This window comes from Bos taurus, chromosome 6 (genome assembly GCF_002263795.3).
Source record: "Bos taurus isolate L1 Dominette 01449 registration number 42190680 breed Hereford chromosome 6, ARS-UCD2.0, whole genome shotgun sequence".
Lineage (NCBI taxonomy): Eukaryota > Metazoa > Chordata > Mammalia > Artiodactyla > Bovidae > Bos > Bos taurus.
Genome location: NC_037333.1, coordinates 71,367,320 through 71,387,623, shown reverse-complemented (window position 1 = coordinate 71,387,623; position 20,304 = coordinate 71,367,320). Strand labels below are relative to the sequence as shown.

Here is a 20,304-nt window from a genome sequence, read left to right as displayed (position 1 = left end):
ATGGTGACTGCAGCCATGAAATCAAAAGATGCTTGCTCCTTGGAAGAAAAGCTATGAAAAACCTAGACAGAGTATTAAAAAAGAGAGATATCACTTTGCTGACAAAGGTCTGTATAGGCAAGGCTAGTTTTCCAGTAGTCATATGCAGATGTGAGAGTTGGACCATAAAGAGGGCTGAGAGCCCAGGAATTGATGCTTTCAAATTGCGATGCTGGAGAAGACTCTTGAGAATCCCTTGGACAGCTAGGAGATCCAACCACTCAATTCTAACGGAAATCAACCCTGAATATTCACTAGAAGGACTGATGCTGAAGCTGAAGCTCCAATACTTTGGCCACCGGGTGTGAAGAGCAAACTCATTGGAAAAGACCCTGATGCCGGGAAAGACAGAAGGCAGGAGGAGAAGCTGATGACAGAAGACGAGATGGTTGGATGGCATCACTGACTCAACGGACATGAGTTTGAGAAAGCTCAAGAAGATGGTGAAGGACAGGGAAGCCTGGTGTGCTGCAGTCCATGGGGTCACAAAGAGTCAGACGTGACTTAAGGACTGAACAACCACCACCACCACTAAAATGCAAATGCCCTCAGAGACACAGTAGGTCCTTCTCACCACATCTTCAGTGCTTAGCATGTAATTCAGTAAAATGAATGAATTCCCCATGTCTCTAAATATGTCTTTATGTATGTATTTGTGTTAATAATTCCCTTTTATCACTCCATTTTTCCTAAACACACACGCACAAGCACACAAACTCATGCACACATACCCACAATGCTAGACTGAGGACAGGAAATAGGTCTTCTGTATCTTGTATCCTGGATGCCACATTCGTAGCATGCTCTCAGTATACATCTACTGAATTAAATCTAACTTTCTACCTGCACCTGTGCTTTGGAGAAGGAAATGGCAACCCACTCCAGTGTTCTTGCCTGGAGAATCCCAGGGACAGAGGAGCCTGGTGGGCTTTTATCTATGGGGTCGCAGAGTCAGACACAACTGAAGCGACTTAGCAGCAGCAGATGTGCTTTGAACCAGCAAATAATAAAGAAATAAAACATTTACTAGGAACTAGGTGTTATGTTGGACCCTTATACAATTATGTAATGTAATCTTCATAAGAGGTTATAGACACATTTCTCACTTTGCAAATGAGGAAGCCAGGGCTCCATGAGTTAGGTAACTTGTCTAAGGTCATAAAGCCAGTGTGTGGAGTTGAAGCTTCCATAAGGTTTCCAACTCCAAAGCATTTCCCATTACACTATACCCAAAACTCACATCTGGAAGTCTGGTGAGTACAAGGTCAAAGAGACCAGTGCTGTCCCTACACAGACAACAAAGAACCAATGGGTATCTTGTTGATAAAAATCACTGATATGAAAAATGTCAGTATTTTTTCTGAGTTGCAGCAATCCCAGGAAACTCTGCCCAACAATTTGCTATAAAAAGCAGGGGTTGAAAACTCAGCCTGTACTAAATCTAGCTTGAGAGAGGTCTATGTTGTCTGCCAACAACTGTTTCCAAACATGTTTAAAACACCCAGTTTTAGGCTGGAATTTACTCCTTAGTTCACAGCACTCACAACTGTCTTACACTCCACCTACTTCACTCATATACATCACCCATTATTCCCTACCATGCCTGAAATTTACTACTGGGACTCTAAAATGCTACCAAGGTCCCAACTTTCTAAACTTTACAAAATGAATTATGTCAGGTATCATTAGAACATTTCAAGAAACTAAATAAGATGAAGAGGGAAGGCCTCTCCTAATTTTACCAGTACCTTACCCGTATCTCAAGTTATCTTTCAACCATGAATTCACACCAAGCAAACAAATCCAATATTTAAAAGTACTGAGACACTTATCCACTCAGTTCTACTTAATAAGTTGATTAAACTAATCAACATTTTTGAAGAAGACTGTCCCACACAATGAAGGTGATCAACTGATTTATTTTTCTTGATTCCTAAGTATATATGGAGCTTAAAAACCAACTCAGTACACATAAATTAACTTACACTGTATGTTCCCACCAATTCATTGTGCTCTTAACAGATAACAAAGCACAGTGTTTAAACTAACACTCTAAATCAAATTCAGTCACGAGCCAAGGAGGTTAAAAAGCAGTCTAATCAGAAAATGTCTCAAAACCATTTGGCTGTAGGCAGAAGAACTTCAGGAAAAAGATGACAGCATTGGGAAATGCAGCCAACTCTAAAATCAAATGTCCTGAGTTTTAATGACTGCACTTCCAACTTCTCTAATTTTATCCAGTATGTAGATAATGTTAGGGTCATAGAAGCCTCCAGGAATCCTCTAACTCCAATGTTTAAAAGAAAGAAAAATCTAAACACAAATGATAGTCATAAAATGTTGAAAATAAGTAAGACCTAAAATGAGGACACGTTTTTACTCTCTTATGCATTATCATTAACCTTATACATCTTTAGACCATCAAGTTGCAAACGTGGTTTTAGTGGACAAAGGGGATGATCTGTCCAGTGCTCACTGCTATCTTTTACCCTTTCCTGTTGCACAGTTATCATGGAAGATGCCTGGTCTGGACAATGTGGCCTGCCTTTCTGACTGGTCCAAGGCTGGGAATGGCATGAAGCCACGTAGCCTGCCATGTAGACAAAGCCACTCTACTCAAAGAAAGAAAATGTAGCTGATACCAAAAGTAAAGATTAGAAAGAGAGGAGGTGTCCAGTAGCATGAGTTCCTGGATCCAGTTTCTGGAAGCTCAGATGCCCCTGCACTCTTCCCATATATATAATTAGCTATTTAATCTTCCTTAATTTCCAGGAATCAGTATGTTATACTTTTTTCTTAAGCAGTTTTCCTAATTAATGCAGTGTTCCTAAAGTCACAGAAAGTCACAGAAGACTACAAAAATGAAAATTAAGAAAGACTAGTATAGCCACTATGGAGAACAGTGTGGAGATTCCTTAAAAAACTGGAAATAGAACTGCCTTATGATCCAGCAATCCCACTGCTGGGCATACACACTGAGGAAACCAGAAGGGAAAGAGACACGTGTACCCCAATGTTCATCGCAGCACTGTTTATAATAGCCAGGACATGGAAGCAACCTAGATGTCCATCAGCAGATGAATGGATAAGAAAGCTGTGGTACATATACACAATGGAGTATTACTCAGCCATTAAAAAGAATACATTTGAATCAGTTCTAATGAGGTGGATGAAACTGGAGCCTATTACACAGAGTGAAGTAAGCCAGAAGGAAAAACACCAATACAGTATACTAACGCATATATATGGAATTTAGAAAGATGGTAACAATAACCCTGTGTACGAGACAGCAAAAGAGACACTGATGTATAGAACAGTCTTATGGACTCTGTGGGAGAGGGAGAGGGTGGGAAGATTTGGGAGAATGGCATTGAAACATGTAAAATATCATGTATGAAACGAGATGCCAGTCCAGGTTCTATGCACGATACTGGATGCTTGGGGCTAGTGCACTGGGACGACCCAGAGGGATGGTGTGGGGAGGGAGGAGGGAGGAGGGTTCAGGATGGGGAGCACGTGTATACCTGTGGCAGATTCATTTTGATATTTGGCAAAACTAATACAATTATGTAAAGTTTAAAAATAAAATAAAATTTAAAAAAAAAAGAATAAAAAAAAGACTTCTTAAAATAAGTATGAATAACATTACATTATTACAATAATAAATCAAAAGTTTGCTCATAAAGATCTTTCTTGCCTTATCAAACACTCACAAAGAGGTATTACCTTTTCTAGTGTTTTAAATACTGGCGTTTTTTCACATGTAGAATGACTTCTAGAGCAAGATCTTCGCTGTATTATATGTTGGAGTTTTTCTAGTTCTTTCTTATAAAAATCTCGTTCATCTTCTATACCTTTCAGAAATGTATCTAAACGAGAAGGTGACTTGTCTCGTCGTTTTATTCCATGTTCTAGTCTCATCCTCTCAATTTCCACAGTAAGTTCTCTTTCTGCAAATTAAAGTAATAAAATCTTAAAACAATGTTGCATATAAAATGTATAATCAGCCAAATAAATTATATCAATAATTTTTACAATGAAAGCTATTAAAAATCATTAGCTGTTTTGCATATCACCTACAACTGCCAAATATCAAAGAGGTAAGTGCTGAAAGAGAAAAAAAAAACCCCAAAATTATATTAAAAGTTTAAATAAAATCCAATAAGTCAAGTCCTGCTTTTGTCATATACAAGTCTGGGTACTATTTAGTATATTACCCAGTGAACAATAAATTATCACATGGTACTTACTCTCTGGTGACCTGAAAATGCACTAAAAGAAAATTTACCTGTTAAAACTGGTTATAATATGAGTGACTTTAACATTAAGCTTAAATTTAACATAGTTACACAAAACAACTAGTCTTTCCTCAAATAAGCACAATTATTAACTTTTACCACGGAAATTACCTTTTCAGGAGTCACAAGTAGCCTGTGAACGTGCATGCATGCTAAGTCGCTTCAGTCGTGTCTGACTCTTGGCGACCCCATGGACTGTAACCCACCAGGCCCCTCTGTCCACAGGATTCTCCAGGCAAGAATATTGGAGTGGGTAGCCATGCCCTCCTCCAGGGGATCTGACCAACCCAGGGATGGAACCCCCATCTTTCATGTCTCCTGCACTGGCAGGCAGGTACTTCACCTCTAGGACCACCTGGGAAGCCAAAAATTGCCTAATATTGGCAATTTTGTATAGCTCAATCTAATTTAACTGATGTTCTTTACAATTCAAAAGCATGAAGTGATTTTCAAGACATATTCCAATTCACTTACCATCTTCTTTCATTCATTTGACAGATAATTATTGAGCATTTACTGTATGTCCAGCATGAGCTAAGAATACAAGTATGAAAAACATGTCCAAGGTCAAATAATTATTCTAATTGTAGCAGGGCAAGAGCCACAAAAGAACAGCATGCAATGCAATCCAGAGGATGAATAGCAGAATTCATTCTAAAGAGTGACCAGAGAGGTTAAGAAAGCAAGAGAGCTGAAGGAATGGGCAAATGCCTTAAATGGTAAGTCAAATAAACTGATGAATGAAAAGTGTTCACTGCATTTAGTATAATGGAGGTGACTGGTGACCTTAACGAGAGCAGTTTTATTGGTGAAGTAGAAGGAGAGAAGCAAACTGGAGTGGACTGAGGTGGTAAATGGAGAAGGAAACGCAACCCACTCCAGTATTCTTGCCTGGAGAATTCCATGGACAGAGAAGCCTGGTGGGCTGCTGTCTATGGGGTCGCACAGAGTCAAGACACAACTGAAGCAACTTAGCAGCAGCAGAGGTGCTAAAGCATAGACAGTGATCAAGCAGAAAAGCAGGTATGAATGACTTTTTAAGATGTAAAAGCTATAATGAGGAGGAAAGAGTAGCTGGATAGGAATGGGTCACAGTTTTTGCTTTAGAATGGGAAAAGGGAAAAGCATGTTTGAATACCAATGGGGAAAAAACAGTACAAAGGCTAACGTTATCAAAAAGAGATAATATGTAGCATTTTAAAATGAGAGAGAATGGGACCTAGAGAACAGATGGAGGCAGTGGCCTATCATAAAAGCCAAATGGCTCCACTCTAACAGGGAAGATAAGGGTGGACAGGTTAAAGATCTGGGGACACGAAACATGGAATGCCTCCCTGACGGCTTGTTCTTTTAGCAAAACTGGAGGTAAGATCATCTACTCAGAATGGGTTTACTGAGAATGAAAAATACTTGAGTATGTTCCCTGCAGAGTAGGAGATCAAGCTGTAAGGAATATAGAGTGAGATCTCCATACCTCACTGAAGGGGGCGCTGTGGTTCAGGACCATGTAACTTCCAGTGCTATTGCTACTGTCTGGGGCACATGCTTGCTCCTTGGAAGAAAAGTTATGACCAACCTAGATAGCATATTCAAAAGCAGAGACATTACTTTGCCAACAAAGGTCTGTCTAGTCAAAGCTATGGTTTTTCCAGTGGTCATGTATGGGTATGAGAGTTGGACTAAAAAGAAAGCTGAGTGCCGAAGAATTGATGCTTTTGAACTGTGGTGTTGGAGAAGACTCTTGACAGTCCCTTGGACTGCAAGGAGATCCAACTAGTCCATCCTAAAGGAAATCAGTCCTGAATATTCATTGGAAGGACTGATGCTGAAGCTGAAACTCCTACTTTGGCCACCTGATGCGAAGAGCTGACTAATTGGAAAAAGACCCTGATGCTGGGAAAGATTGAAGGCAGGAGAAGAAGGGGACGACAGAGGATGAGATGGTTGGATGGCATCACTGACTCAATAGACATGAGTTTGAGTAAACTCCGGGAGTTGGCGATGGACAGGGAGGCCTGGTGTGCTGCAGTCCATGGGGTCACAAAGAGTCAGACAACTGAGTGACTGAACTGAACTCAACTGGGGCACATGCAAGCAGTGCTTAGCTGCTCACGTGTAAATGTTTTAGTTGATCCATGGCTGGATTTTGGGTAGGAGGATGCATTCAAAACACAAAGAAACAAGGGAGTTTCAGGTATGTGAAAGATTATGCTGAAACGGCAGGATAGAGATAGCATGAAAGAAGTAAAATTGCAAACTTTCAAATGTAGGCCTAAGCACTTTAATAATATATGAACTCATTTAATCCTCATAACAACCTTTTGGGTTAGGTGCCATCTTAACCACACAGATAGGGAAACTGAAGCAACGTTAAGTAACATGCTCAAGTCATACAGCTGGTTAAGCAGAGAAGGGGTCAGATAGATTATCCCCATAGATGCTGAAGAGCCCAGGATACAGCATTTTCTTAAAATAGCACACTGGCTTTCCTTCACTTTCTCAGACACATGGAGTTTGATGGTACCAGGATTCTACACTTGCCATCCCCTCTGCCTGGAAAATTGCCCCAGATTGTCATATGGCTTGGTGTCCATCACTAAGCCTTTTGATCAGCTGATCTCTAGCATACCCTCCCAGTTTATTTAATACCCTTACCATCTGAAATTGATTTCTTCACTTATGTGCTACCAGTTTGTCTCTCTGACTAGATTATAGCCTCCACAAGAGCAGTGGGCCTGTGTATCTTGTTTACCTTATACATCCCAGCACTACAGGCTCATAAACATTTGTCAAATGAATGAATGAATGGATTCTTACATGTTTCTTAAACCAATTCATTTAGGATAAGGTACTTGGCAGAAAGTTAGCCTATTTCAAGTTTGTGTTTTTGTGTGTGTGTACCTGAAGGTGATAAAACTGCATTTACTTAAAATGATTCTGTACTTCAATTTCCCACTATTTCATAATGGTCTTCCTCATAGTCTTAATTCTATTATCATGTGACTCAAAGAAAGATAAATTTACATTGGAAAATATTCAACCGGGGTTCCCTGTACCAACTAGTCAGAATATAAAAGGTTCCTGTAAGGTTCTTGAGGGAGACAGATTTTCTACTATATCTCAATGCCTAGTCTGGTTTCTGATACACAGCAAACACTCAACAAATATTTATTGAATGAATGAATGAAAAAGAAACATCTACTGCTAAAAATAAAACATTAAGAGGAAATCACACTTTTTAAGTTATTAACATTTTATATTTTACCTGTAACTGCAAAACTTTCAATTTTTTTGTTAAGTCTTTGCTTTTCTTGTTCAAGCTGATGAACAACAGTTTCCAGGTCTGATTTTATAAGGAGTTCATCACTCAGCCTCTCCTTTTCTTTATGACATAAGCTTAATTCCTGAAAATTTTAATACTAAAATTAAGATTTCTAGCAACTTTACAAAACATGAAAACACATTTATTTAAGAGTAATTCACATACATACACTTTTAGTCAGTCAAATATATACCATTTCAATTAAAGTTAATTCTCAATTGAGGCTAAAAGCATCACAAAACCCAAACTCAATAGTGCTCCCTTCTAAAGTAGTAGAATTATTGGATTTTATTTTCTTTTAATTTGTTTAGCATATTGTCTTTCAAAAAAGTGAATATGACTTGTTCAATAAAAAATTTTAAAGCGTTTTTATGTTTAAAGAAAAGCAAAAGTAAAGACAGTGCTCTAAGACTACCACAGGTATATATAAGCACAGGGTTATTCTCAGTCTCACCTGCACAATGGGGATAAGACCAGCACCTGGACACCGAGGATTCATCTATGAATGATTCATCTATAGATTCATCTATGGATGATTCTACGAATGTGAAACACTCCGTACAGTGTCTAGCACATGGCAAGTACTTAATAAATGTTAGCTAATAATATCAGAGAAGGCAATGGCACCCCACTCCAGTACTCTTGCCTGGAAAATCCCATGGACGGAGGGGCCTGGTAGGCTGCAGTCCATGAGGTCACACAGAGTCGGACACGACTGAATCGACTTAGTAGCAGCAGCTAATAATACTGTTAACATTTATCTTAAAAATACATAAAATGTAACACCAATGGAAAAAATAAGAAAGGTCAGAAAGTAACTACATCTTGCTGTCAGGCAACAATATTGAAACTTGGTCACAGTTCTGAGACAGTATTATAAATCACATACAACTGCAAAGAGTGTGCATTACAAACAGCAGTGAACAAACAGCAAAAATCCCTGTCCTCATGGAGCTTACACTATAGTGAAAACATCATCAAAACATCTATTTTACATTTTCTGACTTTATGGGACAATTTTACGTATCTATGAAACTCAAGAGTGGGCAACATCTAGTAGGTTTAGCTAATGTTTAGCAGTGTTCAGCTGAACTGACTACCTGATAAAGCAGTTGGATGAAATAGAAAGTCATTGTGATACGCTGTTCATAGTGAACATACAAAAACCAGTTACTGAACACCTAACTGGTGTTATGGCTCAGTTATGAGCCAGTGTATCACAAAAGGCTTCGCTTAATTTGCCTCATGACTGCCACCAGAATATTACCACTAGACTGTAAAAAGAGTATAATTAATGAGAAAACTTGGAAGTTAGTACTAGTCTTTGTTTCCAATATTAATGGAGACTCATCCAATTTAACAGGCTATTAAAAAATTCTCAATAATCTATCAGGTGACCACCTAGGAATTTCTACCTGTACGCAAGACATTCTTTCTGCCGGTTCTAGACTATAAGATTACATCTAGGTTAGGCTAAATCCAGGTTTATGCTGGGATGATTACTAGTTGTCTCATTTGAAGACCACGAGAATGAACAAAATGACTAGTAAGATGGTTTGTACTGCCAAAAAAAATAATTAAAAGAAAACTGAGTCCTTTTTAATAAAGGTCAACAATTTTATCAAGTAATTATCAGTTTTTAGTTTTAATAGTAAACTGATGAGTCATGAAGTCATTTAAATAATATAAAATTCCTAACAGGCTTTCCAAATTTGAGTGTAACTTGCTACCTATTATATATGAGATTAAAGAAGTATACAAATATACATACTGACTGAAATAAGTCAGAGAAAGACAAATATCATATGGTATGGCTTATATATGAAATCTAAAAAATGAGTACAAATGAATTTATCTACAAAACAGATACACAATTATAGATGTAGCAAACAAACTAATGGTTAGCTGGGGGTAAGCAGGGAGAGGGATAAACTGGGAGACTGGGAGTGACATATACATACTACTATATATAAAATAGAAAATTAATAAGGACCTACTGTATAGCACAAGGAACTCCACTGAATACTCTGTAATGGCCTATATATATATATATAAAAGAATCTATAAAAAAGAGTAGATACATGTATAACTGACTCACTTTGCTGTATGTCTAAAACTAACACAACATTGTAAATCAACTCTATTACAATAAATTTTTTTTAATTTCTAGAAATATAAAAAAAGAATTATAAAATATAAATGTAACCAAATATATAATACAATGGGATATTACTAGCCATAAAAAAGAAGTAATGATACATGCTATGATACGCATGAACCTTGAAAACAATGGGTTAAGTGGAAGTCACACATAAAAGGTTATATATTGTATAATTTCATTTACATAGAATATCTAGAATAGGCAAATTATAGATTAGAGAGACAGAAAGCAGATTAGTGTGTGTCAGAGGTTGAGCAGAGGAAAATGAGGAGTGACTGCTAATGGGTATGATGTTTCTTTTTGGAGTGATTAAAATGTTCTGGAATTAGTAGTGATGGCTGCACTACTTTGTATCTATACCAAAACCACTGGACTGTACACTTGAAACAGTAAACATTATGATAGGTAAATTATAATTAGTAAACAAAAAAGTAAAATAAAACATAAAATTTTTCTTAATGAAAATTCTGGCAATTCAATACAAAACCTACTCACCAGTTGAAGTTTTCCTATTGTTTCTTCAAGATTCCGCATTTCAGAAAGCTTTTTTTTAATCTCTTTCTAGGAATAAAAAGCTTATTAGGTACATACCTAAAAGTCAAGGATACTTAACACTAAGTGACAGTGAAAATGAAGCCAAGTCATTTTTGAGTAATTCATGTTCTCTGTCATCAGGGGGAACAAAAGTTTTAGCCAGCTCTATGCCTCAGTTTCAATGAAGAGGAGGCAAAGTTTAGGTTTCTCTTCAATTTCTGGTATCCTGAATGCTTATAGGGACCTATTTGTAACATGTGCAACAAGAGAGGCCCTTGAAAATCTTCTTCTGTCTGTATAATTGTAGGACTTTCCTTGAGCCCTGGTTTTTAGGACTCCTCTTCCAGCCCTGTCATTTCCTGACTTTCCCATCCTATTTGCTCTTTCACCACCCACTACTAACACCCTGTGCTTGTGCTTAGTCGCTCAGTCGTGTCCAACTCTTGGCTACCCCATGGACGGTAGCCCACCACGCTCCTCTGTCCATGGAATTCTCCAGGCAAGAATACTGGAGAGGGTTGCCATGCCCTCATCCAGGAGACGATCAACCTGGATCCTCTAAATGGCAACTAAGAGTGCTGAATGCCAAGATTAAAATATTATGACCTAACAGGAATCTTTTACTGAGCCAAGTTGTCATTCTCGACTACTTTCAACGTGACGTGTGACAGTGTTCAGTATGTTGTGCACACATGAGAGAATATGCAAAAGAAAGTGGAAAAGGAAAGCAATGAGACACAGAAATACTGCAAAGAAACTAAAGTCACAAAAGCAAAATTACAACTGCACTAACTGAGACTTCCCTGGTGGCCCAATGGCTAAGATTCCATGCTCCCAACACAGGGGGCCCAGGTTTGATCCCTGCTCAGGGAACTTGATCCCACATGCCACAACTAAGACCTGGTAAAATAAACAATTTTAAAAAATTGCACTAATTATGTTTCCTTCATTTTCAAGGTTGTTTTGGCTATTCTGGGCCCCTTGAGATCCATATGAATTTTAGGATTTTTTTCCTATTTTTGTAAAAAAAAAAAAAAAAAATCACTGGGATTTAGAGAGGGATCACACTGAATCTGCAGATTGTTTTGGGTAGTAGGGACATTCAAACAATAGTCTTCCAATCCATGAACACAGGATATCTTTCCATTTATTTCTGTCTCTAAATTCTTTCAGCAGTGTTTTATAGTTTTCAGTATACAAGTCTTTTGCCTCCTTGGTTAAGTTTATCCCTGAGATCTTTATTCTTTTTGACGCTATTGTAAACAGGATTATTTTCTTAATTTTCTTTTTGGATTTTAATATAGAAATGCACCCAGATTCTTATGCAATGATTTTGTATCCTGCAAGTTTGCTGAATTTATTAGTTCTGTTTTTTTTTTTTTTTTTTTTATTGGCATCTTTAGGGTTTTCTACACATATCATTTCATCTGGAAACAAAACTTTACTTCTTTATTTCCAATTTGAATGGCTTTTACTTCTTTTTTCTTGCCTAATTCCTCTGGCCAAGACTTTCAGTACTATGTTGAACAGAAGTAGGGAGAATGGACATCCTAGTCTTGTTTCTAATCTTGGAGGAAAAGGTTTCAGTCTTTCACCACTGGGTATGATGTTAGCTGTGGGCTTTTCACTATGGCCTTTATTATGTTGAGGTAGTTTCTTTCTATTCTACTAATTAATGGAGATGACACTGTATAAGATTAATTCATTTTATTTAGTTGATATAAAGTAGTGACCTTAAAACTATTAATAGGTTATACTCATGCTTGGGATAATATAAAGATTATCCAAGTATTATGCAAAACTATCATATACATACAGTTTTATGAAATCAATATCTGGATTAATTTGAAAATATCCTTCTTAAAAATTATATACCTGAAAACCTGTGGTCTAGGTATCATGTGAATTCTTCTTTCCCACCTACCCTTCCACAATTGCCTTTTACCCACTTTTCAAAAGAAAGGCAAGCTTCTAATTTCATACTATACCTCTACATATAAAAAACTTCTGAAGTACCAGACAACACCTGAAATGTTGGGGCTCATCAAAGCCTTTAATTAAGATGCTATTTTCTCCCATTATATCTTACTAAAAGATGTACTTTCAGTACAATTTTACTTTTTTATTTGATAAGTATTTACCAACATTTGTGCTACATCTGTCACTTTGATCCACTGACTACTAATAATTATAATAACACGTTTTACAGGAAAATGCTAACATTCTGAACCTTATAGTCACAGGATATTTTTAAATTAAAAAAATTTCAATTCATGTATTTTTAATTGCAGAGACATTTGATAGTTATCATAAAAAGATATTCAAGCATAAAATATGTTACAATAAGATACAATTTTGTGGGGATTTCAAGAAGGGTCATTTGGATTCTGCTGGTTATATTTATAAGAACAATATGACAATTTTATTTTAAGAGATCAATCTTAACAACTGATTAGAAATTACATCCTTTGCATCTATTTAAAGATGAAAAATGTTAGCTACCAACTTAAAAATGTGCAAGGACATATATAGTTTCAAAAAATACCTTTAAAGGGCTCCTGAGCACATAATGACCTAGAGGACAAACTTCAGAAGCCTGCTTATAATGTAGAGAAAGGACAGATGAAAATCTTGAATGAAAAGAGGGAGGAATCTGGAAAATTGCCATAAAAATAGATTTGCTCCAGAAAGACACACGAACAACTGGAGAAAGTGCAAACATTTAGAGCATGTAAATAACACTTAAAAAAAAACTTGAATTACAAAACAAACCAAAAGACCTGGATAGGATACCAAAAGAACTCAAGCTCACTCCTCTCTAGGAGAATTGATGAGCACCCCCATAGCCTAGATGTACCTTTGCTTCCTCAAGTTCTTTGTCAGCAGTCTTGAGCACTTCTTCTTTGTGTCTTTCCAACTGCTGTGCTAACTGGTCTATTTCAGTTAATTCCTGGCAGAGTTTTTCATTTTTGTTACTTAAATTAACAACTTCAGATGTTACTGTTTCCTTGGTTTCCATAAGCTCTTGTATATGCTTTTCCAGATCTTTATTAGCTTGCTGAAGAAAGTCAACCTAAATTGAATTTGTAATTCATAAGTTAATAAATTGGAAAATTATCAAATACTGAACTTTCAAAATATTTCAAAATACTGTGTTTTTTAAAATACTGAAAGTTAAAACTCCAGCTATTTTACATTTTCAAATTTATATTGTTTTTATTTGTAAAACTGCTGATGTGTGGTTTAGTAAAAATATATATATGTCTTCAGTTTTCAAGCATGGAAGGAAAGGATAAGTAAGAAATTTGTATGAACCTTTTCCCAACATAGAGTTCTAAATATATGACAAGATTACCCCTATGATAATATTAGTCTGGAGTGCTGTACCACACAGAAGCCACTAGATCTGCATATGGCTACTAAGCACTTAAAATGTGGCTAGTCCAGAGGTGTGCTATAAATACAAAGAGGAGTCCAAAGACTTAGTACAAAAAAATAGTACAATATGCCAATGATATTTGACAATACCAACTACATGTTGAAATAACATTTTGGATATATTTAAGTAGATACATTATTAAAATTAATTTCACTTGTTTTGTTTTTACTTTTTTTAATTAGACTACTAGGAAATTTTAAATGACACATGTGGCTCATATCCCATTTCTACTGAACAGCACTGCTCAAGAGCTATGCTAATATTTGGGACTTAATCTACTCTGGCTACAGTTGAGGCAGCAGTGATATCTAAATGTCTAAAGATCATATGGAAACAACCTAACGTCCTTGACAGATGAATGGATAAAGATGATGCAGTGTGTGTGTGTGTGTGTGTGTGTGTACACAATAGAATATTATTCAGCCATAAAAAAGAATGGAATAATGCCATTTACAGACACATGAGTGGACCTAGAGATTATCATACTAAATGAAGTCAGAAAGAAGACAAACACCATGATGTCACTTATATGTGGAATAAAAAAAATACAAATGAACTTATTTACAAAACAGAAACAGACTCGAAGACACAGAAAACAAACTTATGGGTACCAAAGGGGAGAGGGGATTGGGGAGGGATAAATTAGGAGTTTGGGATTAGCAGATACAGACTATTGTATATAAAATAAACAAGGTCCTACCATATAGCACAGGGAACTATATTCAACAACATGTAATATAACACAATGGAAGGACTTTCCTAGTGGTCCAGTAGTTAAGAATCCACTTGCCAAAGCAGGGGACACTAGTTCAACCCCTCATCCAGAAACTAGGATCCCACATGCCACGGGGGAACTAACCCTGAAAAAGGCAACTACTGAGCCCACCAGCTGCAACTGCTAAAAGACTGTGTGCCCTAGAGCTCAAGCTTGGCAAGAAGAGAAGCCACCTCAACAAGAAGCCTGTGCGCTGCAACTAGAAAGTAGCCCCGACCGTCAAAACCAAAGCCCACGTGCAGCACAGAAGACCCAGTGCAGTTAAAAACAAACAAAAAAACATAATGGAAAAGAATATGAAAAATAATACATATATAATATGGATAACTGAATCACTTTGCTGTATATCAGAAACTAACATTCACTGTAACTCAACTATACTTCAGTTAAAAAAAAATTTCTAAAGGTCATTTGTCACGTTTCACAGAAGTCTCTTGCTCTTTCACTCTTAGGTCAAATGCATGGCAAGGCAAACTACTACATAGTTCAATAAAAACTGTTATGTTTAATTTTTATATTTATTTTTAAAATAATATTTTTTACACTATAAAAGAAATACAAATTCTGAAAATGGAGAAAATCACAGAGAAGACTATGTCACCACACAAAGATAAACCTTTATTAGTGTATTTTGGCATAGTTTCTTCTAGTGTTTTCTCTCTCTGAATGTATATACACAATTTTTAAAGCAAACTGAGGATTACTTCTTACCTTCAGTTTATTCTTTTCTTTTAAACACGTATCACTGTGGTATATCAATTCCTGCACCTCATTAAATATAAAAACAGGATTTTTCAACAGCTGTACCCAATTTTGGATACTTTGACTCTATGAAATCTTTTCTGCTATAAATACCCAAGTAAACAACTCTTTCACCTTTACAAACCCAAGACCATTAAAAACACTTACAACTTTATATGCTCAGTGAAATATATAAAGTCGTTACCTGAATATTTAAATGAGCAATAAGCTTTTCGTTGGCTTTATTTCTAGTCTCCAGAGAAAGGATATCAGAGGAGCGACCCCCATCCAATGCAATCGACAGTCGTTCTATCTCTCGTTCTCTAAGTTCAATCTGAAAACATAAAGTTGTGCTATCATTTTTAAAGATATGGTTTTGAACTGAAATGATTAATACTGGACAAACGTTTATTTGAATATACTTCCATTTTTCTTATGCCCCACAATGTATACAAAAGATTAACACTCATATATGTTACTGACACATAAATGGTATTATGAGATCCATTTATACAGAGCAAAAATATACACAGAAAATCTCAACCTAAGAATTGTCAACACAGGTTTCATAAGTATTTTTACTGAAGAGATTCTTTCCAATTTTATGGGTTTTTTTTTCCTCTCCTCTAAGATTAGGCAATGTTTATACAAAAAGAAACTAAGTCCTGGAACTGAGTCTGAACTACTTCAGTGCCTGTTGAAATAACTGGGAGATAAACAAATGAATATAAAACAAAAAGGAAATGATTTGCTACTGAAATTCAGTATTAAAAAGGATATGAGGCCAGAATGAATTTGCTTTACTATTATGTAGAAAAAAACAGATATACAATCAAAAACATCACTACCAACCATGAATTCCCACCCAAGAATCTAGAAAAACACACACACACTTTCAAACTTTGGTTTTCTTTTCAAAAAAAAAAATGAAAACAAAAACCAAGTATTCAATTTAACAAGCAATTATTGAGCATAGTTCTAAATATACAAAGATGAATAAAACATGATCCCTTACTTTCAGAAACACACAGCTTTACAGGAAAAGCAAGAAAATAAACCAATAATTGCTTTAATATGTTGTTCAATGATACAATAATAGAAATAGGTACACAGTACCAAAGTAGTCAAGGCAATAAATAAGTCCAAAAAAGTTATAACATATGCTAGGCAGAGAAGATAGGAGGGATATTCCCGGCAGTGACAAAGAAGCACTAGGCAACACGGTATGTTTAAGGGAGCAGAAATGACTTGGTATGACTGAATTATAACATGCAAGGGAAATTAATAGTTGGAGATGAGTCCAAAGAATTAGGCAGGAACTGGCACCCCACTCCAGTACTTTTGCCTGGAAAATCCCATGGATGGAGGAGCCTGGTAGGCTGCAATCCATGGGGTCACTAAGAGTCGGACACGACTGAGCTTTCACTTTTCACTTTCATGCATTGGAGAAGGAAATGGCAACCCACTCCAGTGTTCTTGCCTGGAGAATCCCAGGGACGGGGGAGCCTCGTGGCTGCCGTCTATGGGGTCACACAGAGTCAGACACGACTGAAGTGACTTAGCATAGCATAGCATAGCATATGATAAGCACTGTATACTTCACTAGGGAGAAATATTACTCAAGAGTAAAGGGTGAATGTGATAAGAACAGGACCAGAAGCAAGGAGACCTACTGTAGGAACGTATGAGAGATGATTAGAGCCTAAGAAACAGTGGGACAGGACAGAACAGAGTATGTAAGTTTAAGAACTGGCAGAACATGGTGAGTGGTATGTGACAGGCAGAGAATGAGATATATAAAGACTACAGAATGCTGGCTTGGGTGGATGCTGAAGCTTCCAATCAAAGTTGAGAATACAGGAGGAGAAACAAATGTGAGACAGAAGCTGGAAAGTTTAGCACTAGGCATATGTGTACAGACAGCATTCATCCAAGTGGAAATGCCAGTGTCAAGCTGGGCATATCAGAATGGAACTCAGCAGAAAGTGTCAGCCTGAGAGACTGGGGAGTCATCAACGTTCAGCTAAAACTAAGAGAGTAGATGAGACTATCTGAGAAAACATGGAGAGAGAAGTAAAAGAATCTTAGGGATCGGTGATATTTTAGGGAGCAGGCAGACAAAAGAGCAAAGACGATATTATAAGAGGCTTAAAAAAAAAAAAAAAAAACGCAAGAAAAGGAAAACCAAAAGAAAATGAAGCCACAGAAGATTTTCAAAGAGGAATGATCAATAATGTCAAATACTGCAGAGTGAGTCACGAAAATGAAGACTTAAAAGTATCTTTCTGGATGCAGCAACTAATGTCAACAGTAACTAGATCAACTTATATAGTTGGGGACAGAAGCCAACAGAAGGTTAAGAAGTGAACAGAACGTGAAGAAGTAGAGAAAGACGAGTAAGACACCCTTTAGAGAAGTATGCATGAGGGAGAAGAAGGCCTTAGTTAGCAAGAGGGGAAAGGTAATTAAAATATTTTTTAAGGGGTATTAGTGATGATGATAAAAGCATCTCCTCACAGTTCTGTTACGAAGACTGAAAAAATTCATAGCCATTAAAATGGCCATATAAGTTTGTTAAGGAATAACTGATTAAAGCAATATCCTAAGGAGAAGAGAGGGAATGGGGCCAAGTGCATGAAACCTTAAACAGGAAGAATACCATCTTACCCATTAAATCTTAAGGAGAACCTGTGAATACTGCTCATTTTAAAGGCAGAGATAGGAAACTGAAAAAGAAAATGATATCCTGAGGAGGGTGTTACAGGCCATGGAAAGAGCTTGAAGAGAACAGTAAAATCTGGAATATATGCTGAGAAGAACAGAACAAACTCCCACCAAAAAAAAAAAAAACTGATAGAGAATAGAGTAGACTCAATCAATATTGATAACCACATTAAATTGGTGATTTCAATCAGAATGGTCAGGCTATTTTCTTCAAACACCTCAGCCACCTCACGGAGACAATACTGGTCAGTCTGTGTTCAAAAAGTACTTAGAAAAAAATGTGATGAAAGAATGACTGACTATAAATTGAAAAATATCAATTAATATTCATCTCATATGCATATTTGATATGTTCAACATCTCTCCATAAAATAAGTTTTTTGGATGACATTACTATAATTCCTTTTAACTCCATTTTATCCAAGTGATCTTCAAAGTACTTCATAAACTTAACACTTATACCAATACATAGGTTACATCTATATTGGTATGTGCAGATTTCTTCACTCCAAAAAAACATAGTTATGTGCAGAATATGGAAAACGTGTTACCTGATTTAAACTTCAGTAAGCATATTAAGAAAGCAAGCCTGTAATTACCCAAATCAGAATTTAGCCAAGACACCAAAAGTATAAAAGAACAAAGCTTGTTCAAAGTTTTCATGTAACCCTGAATTTATTCATTCCCTTGCTTCTTTAGAAAACTGTCGTATGGGGTACTAGTGCTTATAGAGAAAATATTCAATAAGCATGGCAACTCGGAAGAGTAACTTTCAAAGACATATTCAAAATGATAAAATCCACAGAAAGGGTAAAAGAAGTTTTTAAAAATACTATTATAAAGCATAGTACACTTCAATAAAATACCTCTTGAGATGGAAACAGTTAATATGTTTATAATATTTGGGGAGATAGATGATTCACCTTAAAAAAAAAAAAAAAAAAACTACTATTCACCTCAATGCATAATGCAGGGAATGGACTGAAGGCTCTGAAGCCATCTAAGCCATTCCATCTATTAATTCTATTAACGAATTTACTAAAAAGAAAAGCTGTATTAAAAACTCAGGTTTCAGAAATATTAAACATAACCCAATTCTATTCACAGTCACAGCACACTCACCTCAATCCCAACTAGGCAAATAAAAAATCCTACCTGCTTGTTATAATCTCTCAGTTCACTTTCCATCATTGCTAACTTCTCTTGTAACTGGCAGACTTCTTGTTGAAGTTCTTGAATTCTGAAACATATTTATAAGTAATGTCAATATATTTTTGATAAGAAATACAAAGTTACAAAAGTGAAATTAGATACCTTCTTTTAAAAACCCTCAACTTTTGTTTCTCAGTGAGGTAGGAGGTGCTGTGCCAAAGGGGTCCCAAGCCACAGCACAGAGTACATCATCTTAGAGATTTAATTTTATAAGAACAGATACAAAACTGAGTGGTAAATAATCTGAAACTCAGATACATTATGTCTCCTACTGCATCTTGATTCTTAGGACAAATTCCTCTGGGTACTGTTGCCAATTCTTAGGTTCAGGGAACTAAGCATCCAGTCCAAAACTCACAATACTATTAAGTGAAATAAGGGACTAAATGTTTTTTGAACCCACATGACCCTGTATTTTCTAACAAACTATCTTACAATCTTAAGAGAGAAGAAAAATACTGAGAAATATCAATTTTCCAGGTAACTACAGCAAAAAAAACTACTCTTTCCTGGAACTTGTTAATTCCAAGGGAATCAAGATTTGTCTAAATCATCTGAATTATATGAATCCTAAATGTACCGTACTACATCAAACTTTGCCAAGCATTAACAAAACAAGTCACAATCACTTTCATACTGGAAAAATAAAGCCTGAAGCCAGGGTTAATTTTAAGAGAGCTTTTCCATAGGGTAGATAGAGTACAGCTGAACACTGCTTGTACCTGCTATTAGCATTACTAGAACCAATACTACCCACTAATCCAGGAGTAGGAGAGCAGTACGTGTGCAACCACACTCACATATGCGTGAATGACTCTAAATAAAGTTAAATGTGCATGTGCAAATTCAACAAATAAGATAATCAAGAGACTAATGCTACCTATGATGGCTTGATAGAAAAGAAGAATATTAAGGGAAAGAAAAAGACAGAAAATGATACACGTTGTTGTTCAGTCACTAAGTCGTGTCCAACTCTTTGCGACCCCATGGACTGCAGCATCCCAGGCCTCAGTTTCTCACCATTTCCCAGAATTTTCCCAAGTTCATGTCCATTGAATC

General features: G+C 36.4%; 1 protein-coding gene across 1 annotated transcript in view; it reads right to left on the bottom strand.

Moving 5' to 3' along the window:
* CEP135 (centrosomal protein 135) overlaps positions 1–20,304 on the bottom strand; it is a 75,980-nt gene that overhangs the window by 45,665 nt on the left and 10,011 nt on the right. The window contains 6 exon segments of the mRNA NM_001075406.3: positions 3,766–3,989; positions 7,603–7,741; positions 10,316–10,381; positions 13,212–13,427; positions 15,515–15,643; positions 19,189–19,273. Of these exon segments, the coding sequence (NP_001068874.3) occupies positions 3,766–3,989; positions 7,603–7,741; positions 10,316–10,381; positions 13,212–13,427; positions 15,515–15,643; positions 19,189–19,273 (859 nt within the window).